This window comes from Heloderma suspectum, chromosome 2, assembly GCF_057233095.1.
Source record: "Heloderma suspectum isolate Gila_16-S chromosome 2, 16-S_ref, whole genome shotgun sequence".
NCBI lineage: Eukaryota > Metazoa > Chordata > Lepidosauria > Squamata > Helodermatidae > Heloderma > Heloderma suspectum.
Window position 1 is genome coordinate 164,460,334 of NC_139459.1, and position 14,750 is coordinate 164,475,083.

The 14,750-nt window shown below is 44.3% G+C and overlaps 1 protein-coding gene across 8 annotated transcripts in view; it reads right to left on the reverse strand.

The window, feature by feature from the left end:
• Window positions 1–1,146: 1,146 nt before the first annotated feature.
• Window positions 1,147–14,750, reverse strand: part of ACP5 (acid phosphatase 5, tartrate resistant) — a 52,269-nt gene continuing 38,665 nt past the window's right edge. For 5 of the 8 annotated variants that reach the window (XM_084835743.1, XM_084835748.1, XM_084835742.1 and 2 more), the window contains 4 exons: window positions 7,563–7,817; window positions 6,156–6,283; window positions 5,293–5,638; window positions 1,147–4,114 (listed from right to left, as the gene is read on the reverse strand). In XM_084835743.1, the coding sequence (XP_084691869.1) occupies window positions 3,872–4,114; window positions 5,293–5,638; window positions 6,156–6,283; window positions 7,563–7,817 (972 nt within the window). In that variant the 3' untranslated portion in view covers window positions 1,147–3,871. Of the gene's footprint in view, window positions 4,115–5,292; window positions 5,639–6,155; window positions 6,284–7,562; window positions 7,818–11,271; window positions 11,974–14,750 lie in introns of those variants that run through there. The other 3 variants (XM_084835745.1, XM_084835746.1, XM_084835744.1) reach the window with 2 other exon arrangements.

Consider the following 14,750-nt stretch of genomic DNA (forward strand, 5'->3'; position numbering starts at 1 on the left):
ACCCGGAAGATGTTAACAATTATAGGCCAGTGTCCAACATCCTCTACTTGGGCAAGGTGCTTGAGTGGGTGGTTGTAGGACAACTCCAGGGACTCTTGAATGAAACGGATTATCTAGATCCATTTCAGTCGGGCTTCAGGCCTGGTTTTGGAACTGAAACTGCCTTGGTCACCCTGTGGGATGGCCTCTGCTGGGAGAGGGACAGGGGGAGTGCGACCCTGTTGATTGTCCTGGACCTCTCAGCGGCTTTCAATACCATCGACCATGGTATCCTTCTGGATAGGTTGTCTGGGTTGGGAGTTGGAGGCTCTGCACTGCACTGGTTCCATTCCTACTTGGATGGCCGACTCCAGAAGGTGGTGCTGGGGGATTATTGCTCTGCACCATGGCAATTATGCCATGGGGTTCCACAGGGCTCTGTTTTATCCCCCATGCTGTTCAACATCTACATGAAACCACTGGGGGAAGTTATCCGGAGGTGTGGGCTGAGGTGCCATCAATATGCAGACGATACCCAGATCTGCCTCTCTTTTTCATCAAACCCAGGTGAGGCAGTGGCTGCCCTGAATCAGAGCCTGGCACGATAATGGACTGGATGAGGGCCAATAAATTGAAACTCAATCCAGACAAGACAGAGGTACTGTTAGTGGGTGGTTCGTCTGCCCGGCTAGGTGATATTCAACCTGTTCTGGAGGGGGTTGCACTCCCCCTAAAGGATCAGGGTCGTAGTTTGGGGGTGCTCTTGGATCCAGAACTGTCACTTGAGGCACAGGTGAACTCAGTGGCACAGAGCACTTTTTATCAGCTTAGGCTGGTATACCAACTATGCCCTCATCTGGACAGAGATAGCCTAGCTACAGTTATCCATGCTCTGATAACTCCTCATCTGGATTACTGCAATGCATTATACGTGGGGCTGCCTTTGAAAACGGTCTGGAAACTTCAGTTGGTCCAAAATAAAGCAGCAAGACTGTTAACAGGGACTGTCCAACGAGCTCATATTACGCCAGTACTTTTCCAGCTGCACTGGCTGCCAGTCCATTTCTGGGCCCAATTCAGAGTGCTGGTATTAACATTCAAAGCCCTTAACGGCTTGGAGCCAGGTTATCTGAAGGATCGCCTCCTCCCATATGTGCCTGCCCGGACCTTAAGATCATCCTCAGCAGCCCTTCTCTGTGAGCCCCTGCCAAAGGAAGTGAGGTAGGTGGCTACAGGAAGGAGGGCCTTTTCTGCTGCGGCACCCTGGCTGTGGAATGAGCTCCCTAGTGAGGTTCGCCTGGCACCTATATTGTATTCTTTCTGGCGCCAGGTGAAGACCTTTTTATTTTCCCAGACATTTTAGCATTTTAGCTTTCTAGATTTTCAGCTTTGCTATTTTAAATCTGTATTTTAAATTACTGCACTGCTGCTAGGTTTTATTCTGGTTTTAGTCTGGTTGTATTGTTATACTGTGGTCTTAATGTTTTATATATTTTATATTGTTTTATTGTGTACTTCTTGGTTTTAATTTTTGTGAACTGCCCAGAGAGCTTTGGCTATTGGGTGCTATAGAAATGAAATAAATAAATATAATAAATACATAAATGTTCAGGGAGGGAACTCAAACGGAACACAATGGTTAATTTGATAGTTCATTATCTGCAATTTATTTAAAAAGGGCATTTAGTGCAGGAGATGCCCTGGAGGGTCACGTAAAGAGCCCACAAACTTCTGTGAGGGAGCAATCTCAATCCCAGGATAAAAGCTCTGTGTGAAGAAAGCCTATGTCTAGTACAGAAATCTGTGATGTAGCACCACATTTCTTTTACTCTAGATATTAGCCAGGAAATATTAAGTGATCCCCTGCATTGTCTTGTTTGGCCCTGGGGAACTGCAAATCAATTAGGCCTTACAAAACAATTAAAAACTTGTAGCTGTTTATATTGCCATGTTTTAAAGCTGAAGTAACCTTCTCTTACCCCTGCCTTTCCTCATAGCAGCAAAATAGCCCTGGTTTTTCTGTGAAGGAATATGATGAAACATCCATTTTCCAGTAGGTTCTGAAATTTGCAATTCTGAGGGATCTTTTTGAACTTAGATAAGTAACCTGCCCTTCACAAAGTCCTACTGAAATTCACGTTAGTGAAATAAAGCAGAAACTATTCTAAAAGTAATTTATTGAAAAGAGAGTCACAAGAAAGCATGAAAAGATTCTATTCTCTCTTAAAACAAATCTAAGGAGCCCATGTACAAAATAAAACTGGATTCTGGTTGCATAGAGTCATTATTCTTGCAGGACACTGAACCCTGTTTCAAAAGATAACAATCTTGGCAAATGACTTTAAAATGCGTAAGGACAGCTAATGTTTAGAGCAGAATCAACTATAAAACAGAAGAGTCAAAGAAAAATCCAGAAAGGAAGAGCTCTATCATCAGATAGTTAATCGATTTGGAAGACAGATAACTCTTCTGTCCCTTTGGCGCACACACAGGGAGTGGCATTCTCTAAATCTGCAGTGTTGTGACACCAGCACTTTTGAATAGGATGAGTGACTGAGCTATTAAGCCCAATGCCTTGCAGTAGATGGGGAGGAAATAGCCTCTGGGACCTTACACATTGTTCTCATGCTTTTGCAAAGACTCCTGCTTGGTCCCCTGGATGTTCTGCATATCCACTGTTCCTCAACTGTGTCCCAATCTGTAGGAGCAGTTTGCTAACAAGAGGGAACCTGCAGGGCCTTAATGTAGTGGAAGCACAGGTATCCAAACAGAACACCTGCAACACCCCATTGGAAGGGCGAAGTGCATGGTGCAGAATTCCTACATGTGGCACAGAGCGGAGGATCATGTACATGAGAAGTAAGGGGGAAAGAGAGAAGGGATGGGGGCGGGGCGAGCAGCAAAGTGGCTTACTCCACAAAGACTTTGTAATTCTTGGTCCAAATTTCAGCTGCATCCAAAGACTCCAACTTCAGTGGTTGCTATGCAGACAACGCAAAGTTAATTTTTCGTCCCAGTCCTAATCAACTAGCTGAGCCCTGCCATCTTGACCTGAAAGTGATGACTCTGCAGATAGTTTCAGGTTGGTGAGCTTAACTAGGCAAAAGTTCACTGTTCTTTAAGATGATTCTGGAAGTTTATGGTTTCTAGGTTGCTCACTACAAGGCTAAGTTTCTATCATGTTGTTGCATCAGGCTATGTAGTAAGCCAAGGAACTATCCTCACTTTTTTTTCGTACTATGAGAGCAAAGAATGAGTACCTCAGTGCTGCCTGATTTTTCTACGGTTGCCTCTACTGCATGACAGGCAACTGTTAACGACTCTCTCCGGGCAGTGAAAGTGACAACTATAAATTCTTCCTTTTTCATTTCACTGTGCAGTGGCAGCAACTCACATAGCATGACTACATGGAGGCCCTACTTTAGGGTTGGGGCAAAGGCCAAGGTCAAGGGAGTGTATTTCATTGAAACTGGGTAGGCCTAGATGACTGTCTGGTACCGTTAGGCTCTCAGTTCATGTTGTGAGGCTAGACTGAAGTGTTGTTAACCTCCTATTCATGACTGTACCATACAGAGGCTCATCGGAGCCAGCAGCCATGCGGCAAGTTGAGCTGGGCCAGTGGCAACTCTTGATCTGGTATGCCGCAGGAAGCAAATGAGGTTTCAGAGGCAACGTTCATAGAGAAATACTTTTTGAGTATTAAGGAGATGGGGAAGTTATAAGGTTCTATGAGTGCAGTGGGAGTGCCTCCCAAAATATGAGACGCTAGCATGCTCCCTGGATGGTTATGCTCCCCAGAAAAGCCTGCGTGCATGCTAGGGATGCCACCAGTGGCCCTGCCTACTCGCCAGGACATCTAAGACAGGAGTCAGTGCTGATGGCTGTGTTGTCTTTAGAAACGTCTCCGCCTGGGCAGCGAGGTCTTGTAGAGTGACTTGCCTTGGCCCTCAATGTAGGTGATACTCATCTCTTTGCCATCAACCTCAATGTAAACAAAGCCCCCCTGAGAAGAGGTATGACCGTAGAAGAAGCGGAGGTAACCAGCAGGGACTTGGTGGAGGTGTTGCTTGTTGTCATCCATGAAGTTGCCTGCTCCGCTGAGCACATAGCCCAAGCCAGTTTTGTCCTGCAGATACTATTGGGGAGAGAGGGAGGAACAGAGTTACACCAGGATCACTGCCAGACCCCTTTCGGAGCATCCCAGCCCATGATGTTGTTGCCTAGCATAATTCCTGTGGGGAAACATTATCTGGCAGACCTCGATTTGGGAATGCTGGGCTCCGCTCCCAGCTCAGTCAGGGACTTCCAGAATGACTGGAAAGCTCAGCCTTGCTCAACAGGCACAACAGCAGTTGTTGCAAGAAAGTGGAGGGAAATATTACAAATTATGTTCAAGACAGGCTAAGCAGAAAGAATGTTGGTTGTATTTAGTGCTCGGCATATGCTATTGATGGACACAGACCATCAAATGACATGGTTCCTCTCAGAGGGCTTACTACCTGGGTTAGAAGGACACGGTGGTGGGGTGAAGCAAGAGGTCAGGACAGCTTTTCAGATTAGCCTTTTAAAATGTATAGTTTTAAATGTTTTAATGTGTTTACTGTTTTTAATGTCCTTGCTTTTACTGTTAGGTTTTCTAGTTTTAAATTATTATATACCATCTTGATGGCTTTTAGCAGGAAAGGCAGTATACAAATGTAAATAAATAAATAGAGATGGATAAGGGCTGGGAGGTTGGGAAAGGGCAGGTTATATGGCAGCAGGAGATGCACACATGGTGAAGCTATGCTGGTTCAATGAAGGCTTTGGTGAAGGGATATGAGGAGGGATTTGAAGGAGCCAAGATGACAAGGAAGATTACATAGGTGATGGGCCAGAAAGTTTGTAAAGGAGTCCATCTCTCCCCCGCTTCCAGCCACCAATCTGCAATGAGAAGCAAAAGGCATATGCTGGGCTATCATTATGAGGCAGAAATTGGAGGGAAGGAGGGCAAAGAGGCTGTAGACCAGGAGCAACACCACAAGAGCCACAAAGGCACAAGCAGATCATGAAATAAGAGCTTCCCGTGTATGCTATTGCCCTCTTGCCCACTTATAGCCTTGTAGATGTGCACTCTCTTGCTCATTGCCACAGGTAGCTCATTATTCTTTCAATTTTACAGACTGGAAATAGAGATAGGAATAAAGTAGCTTCCCTAAGGGAGCATGTGGTCCATGCTCACAGGCTGCACTCCCTTTATAGGGAGCATGCAACACCAAGCTCTAAGCATGACAGCAGAACCTGGATGATGGGATCCTCTCTTCCTTGACTCACCTGCAGGTTGTGATCATGGCCACATAAGTAGGCCGTGGCCTTATATTTCAGCAGCAGTGGCTGTAGTTGCTTGACCAAGCATGCAGTGGGGCCATGTTTTCCCACAGACCACACAGGGTAATGTCCAGCCACCAGCAAGTAGTCATCCTGGGAGTTGGCCATCTGTTTGCGGAGCCAGGACAGCTGGCTACGGGCCATGCCTAAATCCCGTGGACACTGGGGCTCCTCAGTCTGGAAGTCATCCGAATTACCACAGATAGTCACTGTGTCGATCATGAGGATGGCAACAGTGGCATTGCTGCCAGGCACCTTGAACCTCAGCTTGTAGTAGTACTTGGGGAAATGCCTGGAAGAAAAAGGTAGTAGGGGGAACCATCAGAGGAGAGCAAGAGAAGGTGCTTCCACTTTGCAAGACCTCTGAAGATGCCCTTGCAGCCACAGAAATTTTGTGGACATGATAAAATGAACGGGGAACCCACATCAGGGCTGGTCTAACCAGACATTGAAGGAGAGGAAGCTTAATTGGAGCCAGAACTCGTGCCAGGGTCCCTTCACAGGGACGATGGGCGTGTGTGTGTGTGTGTGTGTGTGTGTGTGTATATATATATATATATATATATATATATATATAAAAATAAATAAAAAAAATGCAGCTGGGGGGAGGGGTTCCAAATTTAATGGGAGCAGAGGTGTCCAAATGCACTGAGAAGGATGTTGCAAGGTATCCCCTCCTCCCACATACTCCCCACAAATGCACCCCAAATTTTTTCACATCTGGCAACTTTTGCTATATCTTCCTGCAACTTAACAAGCAACAAACTAAAGAAATAAATATCACAGGCCCTGTGACAATACAGTCTTACCAACGTTTGGAGATCTTGCTGTAGGCAATCTGGGCTGAAACATTTCCTGAATGGTCGTGGTTTCCAGCCAAAACATACCAGGGCACCTTCCGCAATGAGGGTGCTTGGAAAACTGACTCAAAGGTCTCCTGCAAAGGGCAAGGGAGAGTCTTTATCTATACTCCCGTGCATGTAAAAGGAGGAACAATTTCTGCAAAATATCAAAAGCAAGAATAGCAATTGTTCCTCACCTACCACAAAGGAAGGCAACAGCTTTCTACAGCAACATGATGCAGCTTGGCAATCTAAATATAGGTGTTGAGCAGCTGCAGTGTGGCCTGGCTGGTCATAATAAGAACTGACTTTGTAACCAAGTACTGGTGCCTGAGTTTACTTGTTTTCCTCTTCCTCCCCATCCCCTTTTTCCTTTTCTTTCATGTTTTTAAAACTGTAACCCTGTAGGCAAGAACTGTCCTGTTCGATACTGATCTTAGATAAATCACTCTTACAGCCTCTTTGGCTGAAGAGGAAAGTAAAAATGCTTGGAATAAATAAATAAAATGGCTGTAGCCCATATCCAACAACTGTACTCTCTCAAATGTACAGTATCTGTTTTCTCTAGCCCCATTGCTGGATGGATTCACTTCCATTATTTATCACTCTCTCCGCAGCTTCTTTATTGGATGCTTACTCATGAGTAGACCCTTACTGGGGATAGCTCCATCCTTCTGCTTGAAACAGATCCCTTCCCAGCCAACTGATGAAGAGCTGCAACAGAAGTGCCAGATGGACAAGGATGGCTCTTTTTGAAGTAGGAGGCTGGAGACCTCCCCACACGGAATAGTTCTGCTGCCCTTTGAGGGTGTGAACTGTACTTCCCCAAAGAGCAGCAGAAGAATGTGCTAGGAACAAGGAGGGGTTACATGTCCCTCTTCTTCCTTCTTCTGGGAAAAAAAAATTCCCTGGTGTGCATGTACCTTTAGCAGAAAAGGGTACCTCTTCGGTTGGCACCTGTCTCTGCCTTGGTAAAAGGCCCTTACAACTTTGCTAAGGGGTAGTATCCAATGTTACTCCTATGTAGAGTAGACCCACTGAAATGAATGGGCCTTTAGTCAGTCATGACAAACTTAAATCTCATTCATTTCAGTGGGTCTACTCTACATAGGACTAACGTTGGATACTACTCAAAAAATATTCTGTCATGGAAATGTGCTGGTGCAGGCACACAGCCTTAGGTACACGTTTTCAAATAAATTAGCCTCAGTAATTCTGGATTTCAGGTTTTTTGGCACTGGACCTCAGAGACCCAACTTACAGCTAGTTAGGTAGTACACTGTGTCCCAGTCAACTCAGCAGCAATGTGAGCTTTAGCTGCATCGTATTCTATCTCCCATCCGGGGAGTCATGATAGCCTCCATCCCTCCCTACCTGAAAACGCTTGTCATAGACATCGTTCACCCCACTATAGTAGAAGTTGTCTCCAAGGGACAAGATGAAATCAGTTCCTAGTGAAGCCACCGTACGGCTCATCTCCTTGGCCACGGCTGCCTCTCGGGCGGTGTAGAAAGGAGCATTGGGGAGTCCACCCCAATCGCCCACAGCAATGAAGCGCAGGGAGGAGCCAGCATGAAGGGTTGGTGGGGCAGCCAGGAAAAGCCCCAAGAGGTGTAAGAAGCTCATCCTCTGAAAAAGAGGGGAAAGATGATGAAACTCGAGGTGTATGTACTACAGAAAATAAATCAAGGAAAGGCCATCCTTTCTTGTTCAATCTAGTAGGCTCTCCCTTTCCACCTCCCCCCCCCGATGAAGAGTTCTGTGTCACCCAATAAAGAGTTCCATTTTACTTTTGCTCTAAGTACCCATTTCTGAAGGAGAATCCTATAACGTGTGTGTTTTTTTAAAGCAAAGCTTTTAAAACAACTTGATGGTCCAATAAGATATTTCATTTTAGCTTTCCTATGTTTCTTTCGTTAATTCTGGGAAACGTAACAAATGATGCTAAGAACGTTAGACTACAATACATCATTTCTGGTAGCTTGATTCCCCCACCCCGCAACCCCTAAGATTATTATCTTGCTGCCAGTCAGCTTAAAAGGCTCTCAGGCTGCAATCCTATATACCAGTGGTAGACACTCTAGTGCCCTCCAGATATTTTAGACTACAACTCTCAATACCCTTGACCATTGGCCATGCTGGCTGGGGCTGATGGGAGTCATAGTCCAAAACATGTGGAGGGCACCAGGTTGCTTACACCTGCTATACTAACGTACCTGGGAGTAAGTACTATTGAAGCCAATTACTTCTGTGTAGACATATATAGAAATAGAATATACCTAGCAGCCAAATAAGCTCTTTTAACACAATTAAATGGATGTAGTGTTTCTATTCATATTTACAAACACAGAAACACAGAAAATTCTAGTATCATTTTTAATGTCACTTGTGAAAACGCATTTACATCCATATACACGTCTAATCACATTTTGTATTGAAAAAACTGCCATTCCTCACTCCAAGATTACATTAACCAGCTATTGGCATTTACACTGAAAACCTATGCACAATTACTTAGAATAAACCACACTATGTTCAATGGGGCTTACTCTCAGTAGAGTGCGCATACAGCTGGTTAGACATGTAGCACAAAACCAAATGGTAGTGCGGCCACAAATACAAAATAGGAGATATCTTTTGCAAGACTCCCACATCTATAGATAATATAGAATGTTTTGTACTGTGTATGGCAGCATCCAACCCAGGTTTGGTGATTAAAGAGAGACAAGAGAAGAGACATAACTTTTTCACAATAAAATAATTTCTGCCTTCTGCCAGGAACACATTCCCCAGATGATATGCCTTCAAAAGTGAATCCACCTCCAATATCAAAGGGATTCGCTCTTCATTTGTAGGGATGGGGAGGCATAGCCAGTGAATCACAGTTATCACAATAAATCTACAGAGCACTTAGCTTCTATTGCTCTAATTCCATTGATTACAGGGCTTGCCAATTGTCCTTTCTAGTTTAGATATAGGCAAGAATGAGCCCCAAACTTTCCATGCATACTGTTACACTTTATCTCAAAAAACAGGATACTCGGATGATCTTACTGCCTTATTATTTTGCATGCTAACATCATCAGTAAGCCTTTGTTTTCTTGTTTAAAACGGATGAGCTGGAATTGTGTTGTAATCAGTCATATTTCTTAGCCCACTTTATCTACAAATACTTCTTGATATCTTTTTCAATTAAACAGTGTTTTGCTCCAAAATGCACTTTAAGAAGGCTGTTTGACCAATAATGTATTGCTCAAAAGGTGAGACTCTCTGCGTGCCATATCCATTACTGTAGCAGCTTATGCAGAATGCTGTGTTCTTGAAAAGAAATGACCATATTTCTATTTTGGGCTCAATTCTGCAGAAATGTTCTCCTGCACAAGCCCCATTAAATGAATGGGAGCTGTGCAAGAGCACATACTGTACAATGTATGTTCTTGTGTTAACTCACATTCATTTCAATGGGACCTTTACAGGAGAAAATCCCACTAGACTAGATTGTGCCCTAGACTGTACACCAATCCATGCCCCAAATCGAGGCATGCAAATACCTTTCGAACTGGTAGAATAGGCCTTCCTATGCAAAAGGCTAAAATCCTTCCTGACGCTTCCTTTGCTTTGATACTCAAGTTCTCCTATGGTCAATACATTTATTACTCCTTTTAAATGGGACCTGCAAAGTATAGGTATGGCAAAACTATCTTCATGATTTGGAATTCTTCTTACTTCTCCCCAAAGTAGAAATATTGTTTCCCAGATTGTTTTGCATACAGTATTTCTCAAAAGCATTAGGCTTTGTAAACCCACCTGAGACTGCAATCTTAATAAATTACCCCATTGAACAAATATGTACAGACATGCATAGGATTGTGCTTCACACCTGTGATAGTAATATATCGGCAGCTAGTGTGGTGTAGTGGTTAGGGTGTTGGACTGGGACTCAAGAAATCTCGGTTCTAGTCCCCATTTGGCCACGAAGCTCACTGGGTGACTTTGGGCCAGTCACTGACTCTCAGTCTAACCTACCTGACAGGGTTGTTGTGAGGATAAAACGGAGAGGAGGAGGAGGAGGGCCATGTGAGCTACTTTGGATTCCTTGCAAGAGGAAAAAGGCAGGATATAAATGTAACAATATTTTTAATTAATAAAAAGTATTTTAATAAATAATAAAAAGCACTGCAGTACTTAGAATCTGCAGAACAGGACACTTGTCTTCTTTCAGAACCCACATCACTAGGAATTAATTTAAAAGCAGGTGGTGGCAGAGAACAGCTTCCTGTAGCTACTGTGATCTATACTAGAGTATTCTTGCTTTTACAATTGAGTTAATAACTCATGGGTATAGGACAATTTGTTACTTTTTAGACTACCAGTTGGCTCATCCTTAGTCATCTCTAATTTTAAGATGTGCTACAAGAAAAACAATAACATTGGTTCAAATTGAAGGGTTCACCACACATCATCTACACACAGAACTTGTTGCAAAGAATTCAGTTAGTTCTCAGAAATTTCTCCAACTTACTTACTCACTTGCTTGAGAGTAAACCCAGATAGGATTGAGTTGTAACAATCCCAGTGTCCCTCTGGCTGGTATCCCTTCTGGTGTACTTTCAACATTCCTTATTATTTGCTTTCATTTTGCTATTTGCTCTTGAAAACGCTTTAGTATAAGTTCACTTCTTAAAGGAAACCTTGCTTCTTTTTAATAACCTCCTTCCCTCTATAACTCAACCACACTGGTATCTCTCTGTCTGCACCCGCCTGTGCCTTTTCTAATTAAGCAGGTAGCACCTGTTTTCAGCTTTTTATTATATTGGGCACCATCCAGCCAAAAGGCCATATCCAGGTATGGGACTTGCTCCTAGGAGTCATCTCAAGCCTGGGAAATGTGAAGAGGTCCATCTGTTGTGTTTCTCTCCAGGAACCAGGGAAGTAGATCATGGGGGAGAGACTAGTAAACAGGTGAGGGAACCAGGAAAGCAAGCAAGGGCTCACAAACAGAAAAACAGTTTGGTGATAAAGTAAAGTGGCTGTTGTTAACAAGGCTGCTATCTTTAATTAAAGAATAAGAAGAGGGACTTACTGAATCTGTCTTTTTCAATAACCTTGGTCAAACTTGATGCGCCGATCAGATCGTCCTGGGTGTGTTAACTCAGTACCACTCACTGCAGCGAGTATTTGCCATTCCAGTGCAACTGAAGCACCTCTGCTGCAACAGGCAACATTTTATCAGCACTGAAATGGGAAACTGAAGTGGGGGAGAGGGAGGGAGTTCCCTCTTGCACCAGTCAGGGGAGTGTAGAAGCAGAAAAGCTGAGTGTAACGGAGAAACAAATGCGGAGATGACCCACAGTTACTTCCACCAGCACCACCCATGTGACACTTCCTCCTAACACCCTGAGTTTAAAGTCATTCTTTAACCTGCCTTCACTCCAGGGCTGATAAGAGAAGAAAACACACCAACCTCTTAACCCTTTTTCAGCTGCCCAGATTGAACAATGCCTGGGAATTAAAAGTGAATGATAGAAACAATCTAGCCCTGGGTGGAATTCTAACTGCAAAAGAAGGTCCCCCCTGCCCCCGCTTCCAGCCATCACTGAGTATTATGCACCCAGGCCAAGAAGCCAGTCAAACAGGTGGCCAAAAATCTGAGGTGTTCTGGAGAGGCTGCTGAAGTCTTTTTTAACCGTATGTGTCTGTGCAACTTTTGACTGAGAAAACAAAAACTGAAAGTTACTTTTCTAACGATTTCTATTGTTTTCTGTGAACACAATTAAAAGGTTAAATGCTGAGACCCCAGGATAGATAACAATAACTAGGCAAGTTGGGGCCATACTTTAAAATAACTAGGTGAGCTAAGCCCACCCTGAATTCCACCTCAGGATCAAAACATGAGCAGGCTACTTCATTCCAGTCAGGTGTACAAAACAAGGCACAAGATTTGTTGTTGTTATGTTCTGAACAGTTATGTTCTGAGGAGTCAAGGAGATATGAGAGAAGAGGGACTATTCTGCTCCAGTGTCCTAAATTTAGGGGGCGGGGATATGAGAAGGGGTCTTCTTGAAATGTACCAATGGCCTCATACAGTTTACTATAGAGGGTTAAATAACCCTTGCATAACCCTGAAACAGACCATATGAGGATTATGTGAGGCTTGTTTAACCCTCGCATAATCCACACTTGCCAAGTTTGCATGAGATGACAACCCATTTGACCGTGGGAATGCTGTAGACATCATATACCTCGACTTCAGCAAAGCTTTCGACAAAGTGCCCCATGATATCCTGATGAGCAAACTAGCTCAAAGTGGGCTAGATGAAACAACGATCCGGTGGATCCACAGTTGGCTACAGAATCGGACTCAAAGAGTGCTTATCAATGGGACCTTCTCAAACTGGGGAGAGGTAACGAGTGGGGTACCGCAGGGCTCAGTCCTGGGCCCAGTGCTCTTCAGCATTTTTATGAATGACTTGGAGGAGGAGGTGCAGGGAATGCTGATCAGATTTGCAGATGACACAAAATTGGGCAGGATAGCTAATACCTTGGAAGACAGAAACAAAATTCAAAGTGATCTGGATAGACTGGAGCGCTGGGCAGAAAACAACAGAATGACATTTAATAGGGATAAATGCCAAGTTCTGCACCTAGGAAAAAGAAACCAAATGCACAGTTACAAGATGGGGGATAGGCTCAACCACACTACAAGCGAGAAGGATCTTGGAATTGTTGTCAATCACAAGCTGAATATGAGCCAACAATGTGATGTGGCTGCAAAAAAGGCAAATGCTCTTTTGGGCTGCATTCATAGAAGCATAGCTTCCAAATCCTGGGAAGTACTAGTTGCCCTCTACTCAGCACTGGTTAGGCCTCATCTGGAGTACTGTGTCCAGTTCTGGGCACCACACTTTAAGAAGGATGCAGGCAAACTGGAGAGGGTTCAGAGGAGGACAACAAAGATGATCAGGGGACTGGAAACAAAACCCTATGAGGAGAGACTGAAAGAACTGGGCATGTTTAGCCTTGAGAAGAGAAGACTGAGAGGAGATATGATAGCACTCTTCAAGTACTTGGAAGGTTGTCACAGACAAGAAGGCCAGGATCTCTTCTTGATCATCCCAGAGTGCAGGACACGGAATAATGGGCTCAAGTTACAGGAAGCCAGATTCCGGCTGAACATCAGGAAAAACTTCCTGACTGTAACAGCACTACGACAATGGAACCAATTACCTGGGGAGGTGGTGGGCTCTCCCACACTGGAGGCCTTCAAGATGAGGCTGGACAGGCATTTGTCAGGGATGCTCTGACTTGGATTCCTGCAATGAGCAGGGGGTTGGACTCGATGGCCTTGTAGGCCCCTTCCAACCCTACTATTCTATGATCTATGATCTATGTCCCCCTGATCAGAAGTTGCATATTCAAAATGGTGTCCATATGCACCCCACACGGGCTGCAGCCTCACCATTGGTTAAATAAGCCACAGTGGGGTGGGGTGTCATGCAAACAGCCCCATTGCTATTTTTATCGAGCCTCTTTTAGTGGCTCTAATAATTCCTCAGACCTTTCCCAAATTTGCCTCAAAATTTCACTTTAGTCAAAATTCAGGGGTGACTCCATTCAGCATCAGAAGTGGCAGAGATGGGCAAGCAAAAGGGCCTGTGGGTCTTCCACAGTTTCACATTGAGTGCAAAATTCTGCATATTTGCAAAACTGGGAGGGCCCAGCTTTCATTCCTTTTTAAAAAGCAAGGTTCAGCCCCTGTTCGAGACCCCTCCCCTCCCTTAGCAACGTAATAAATGAGCCTGCAAAGGGGCTACTTCTACATTTTAAAATTTCTTCTAATGTCCTTGCTCAACGTGCTCCCACTGAACATTCATCAGGCAAACCCATTTGATAATGAGGCTGAACTGGAGGTGACCTACCAGGCAACACACATCACATATTGGGGCATCGTGTCCAGGCGCAAGCATGCTCAAGATTCCACGTCTCACGTCACCATGAGAAAATAGCTTGAGATTATCAAATGGATAAAGAACTGAATAGCTCCCCCATCCTCCAGAAATCCTTGCTCATCTGAATTAAACGTCACAACTCTGAATAATCCAGGATTCACCAGGCAGATTTAGAGAGTGAAGCCTGGATGCCCACAGCCATGGCTGAGGGGAAATGCTGGTGTGGACCAGGAGGGAGATGGCACATTGCCACAAAGGCACATGAAGGGGAATAGAAAGCTTTATGCTGTAGTGGTAAATGCTGAAGTGCAGGAGCTCATCATGACTCTCTCTGTGTGTGTCTACATACACACACCAAACAGCAGCAGCACTACATTTATCAGGATTAGCGTGACTGTAATCCTGCACATAGGTACCTGGAAGCAAGCTCCATTGAACTCAGTGGTGCTTACTTCTGACTGTATAGGTTCAATTTCTAAAACACATTAAGCTTTGACAAAAGACTTTCAGCCCACTAAAATGCAACCTTTAGCTTTTAATTAGAAATGCAAACAATCTCTCTAAGAAGTGTTACCATTTAAACTGCTAGTGTGAAGTAGGAACTCCGGCAAAG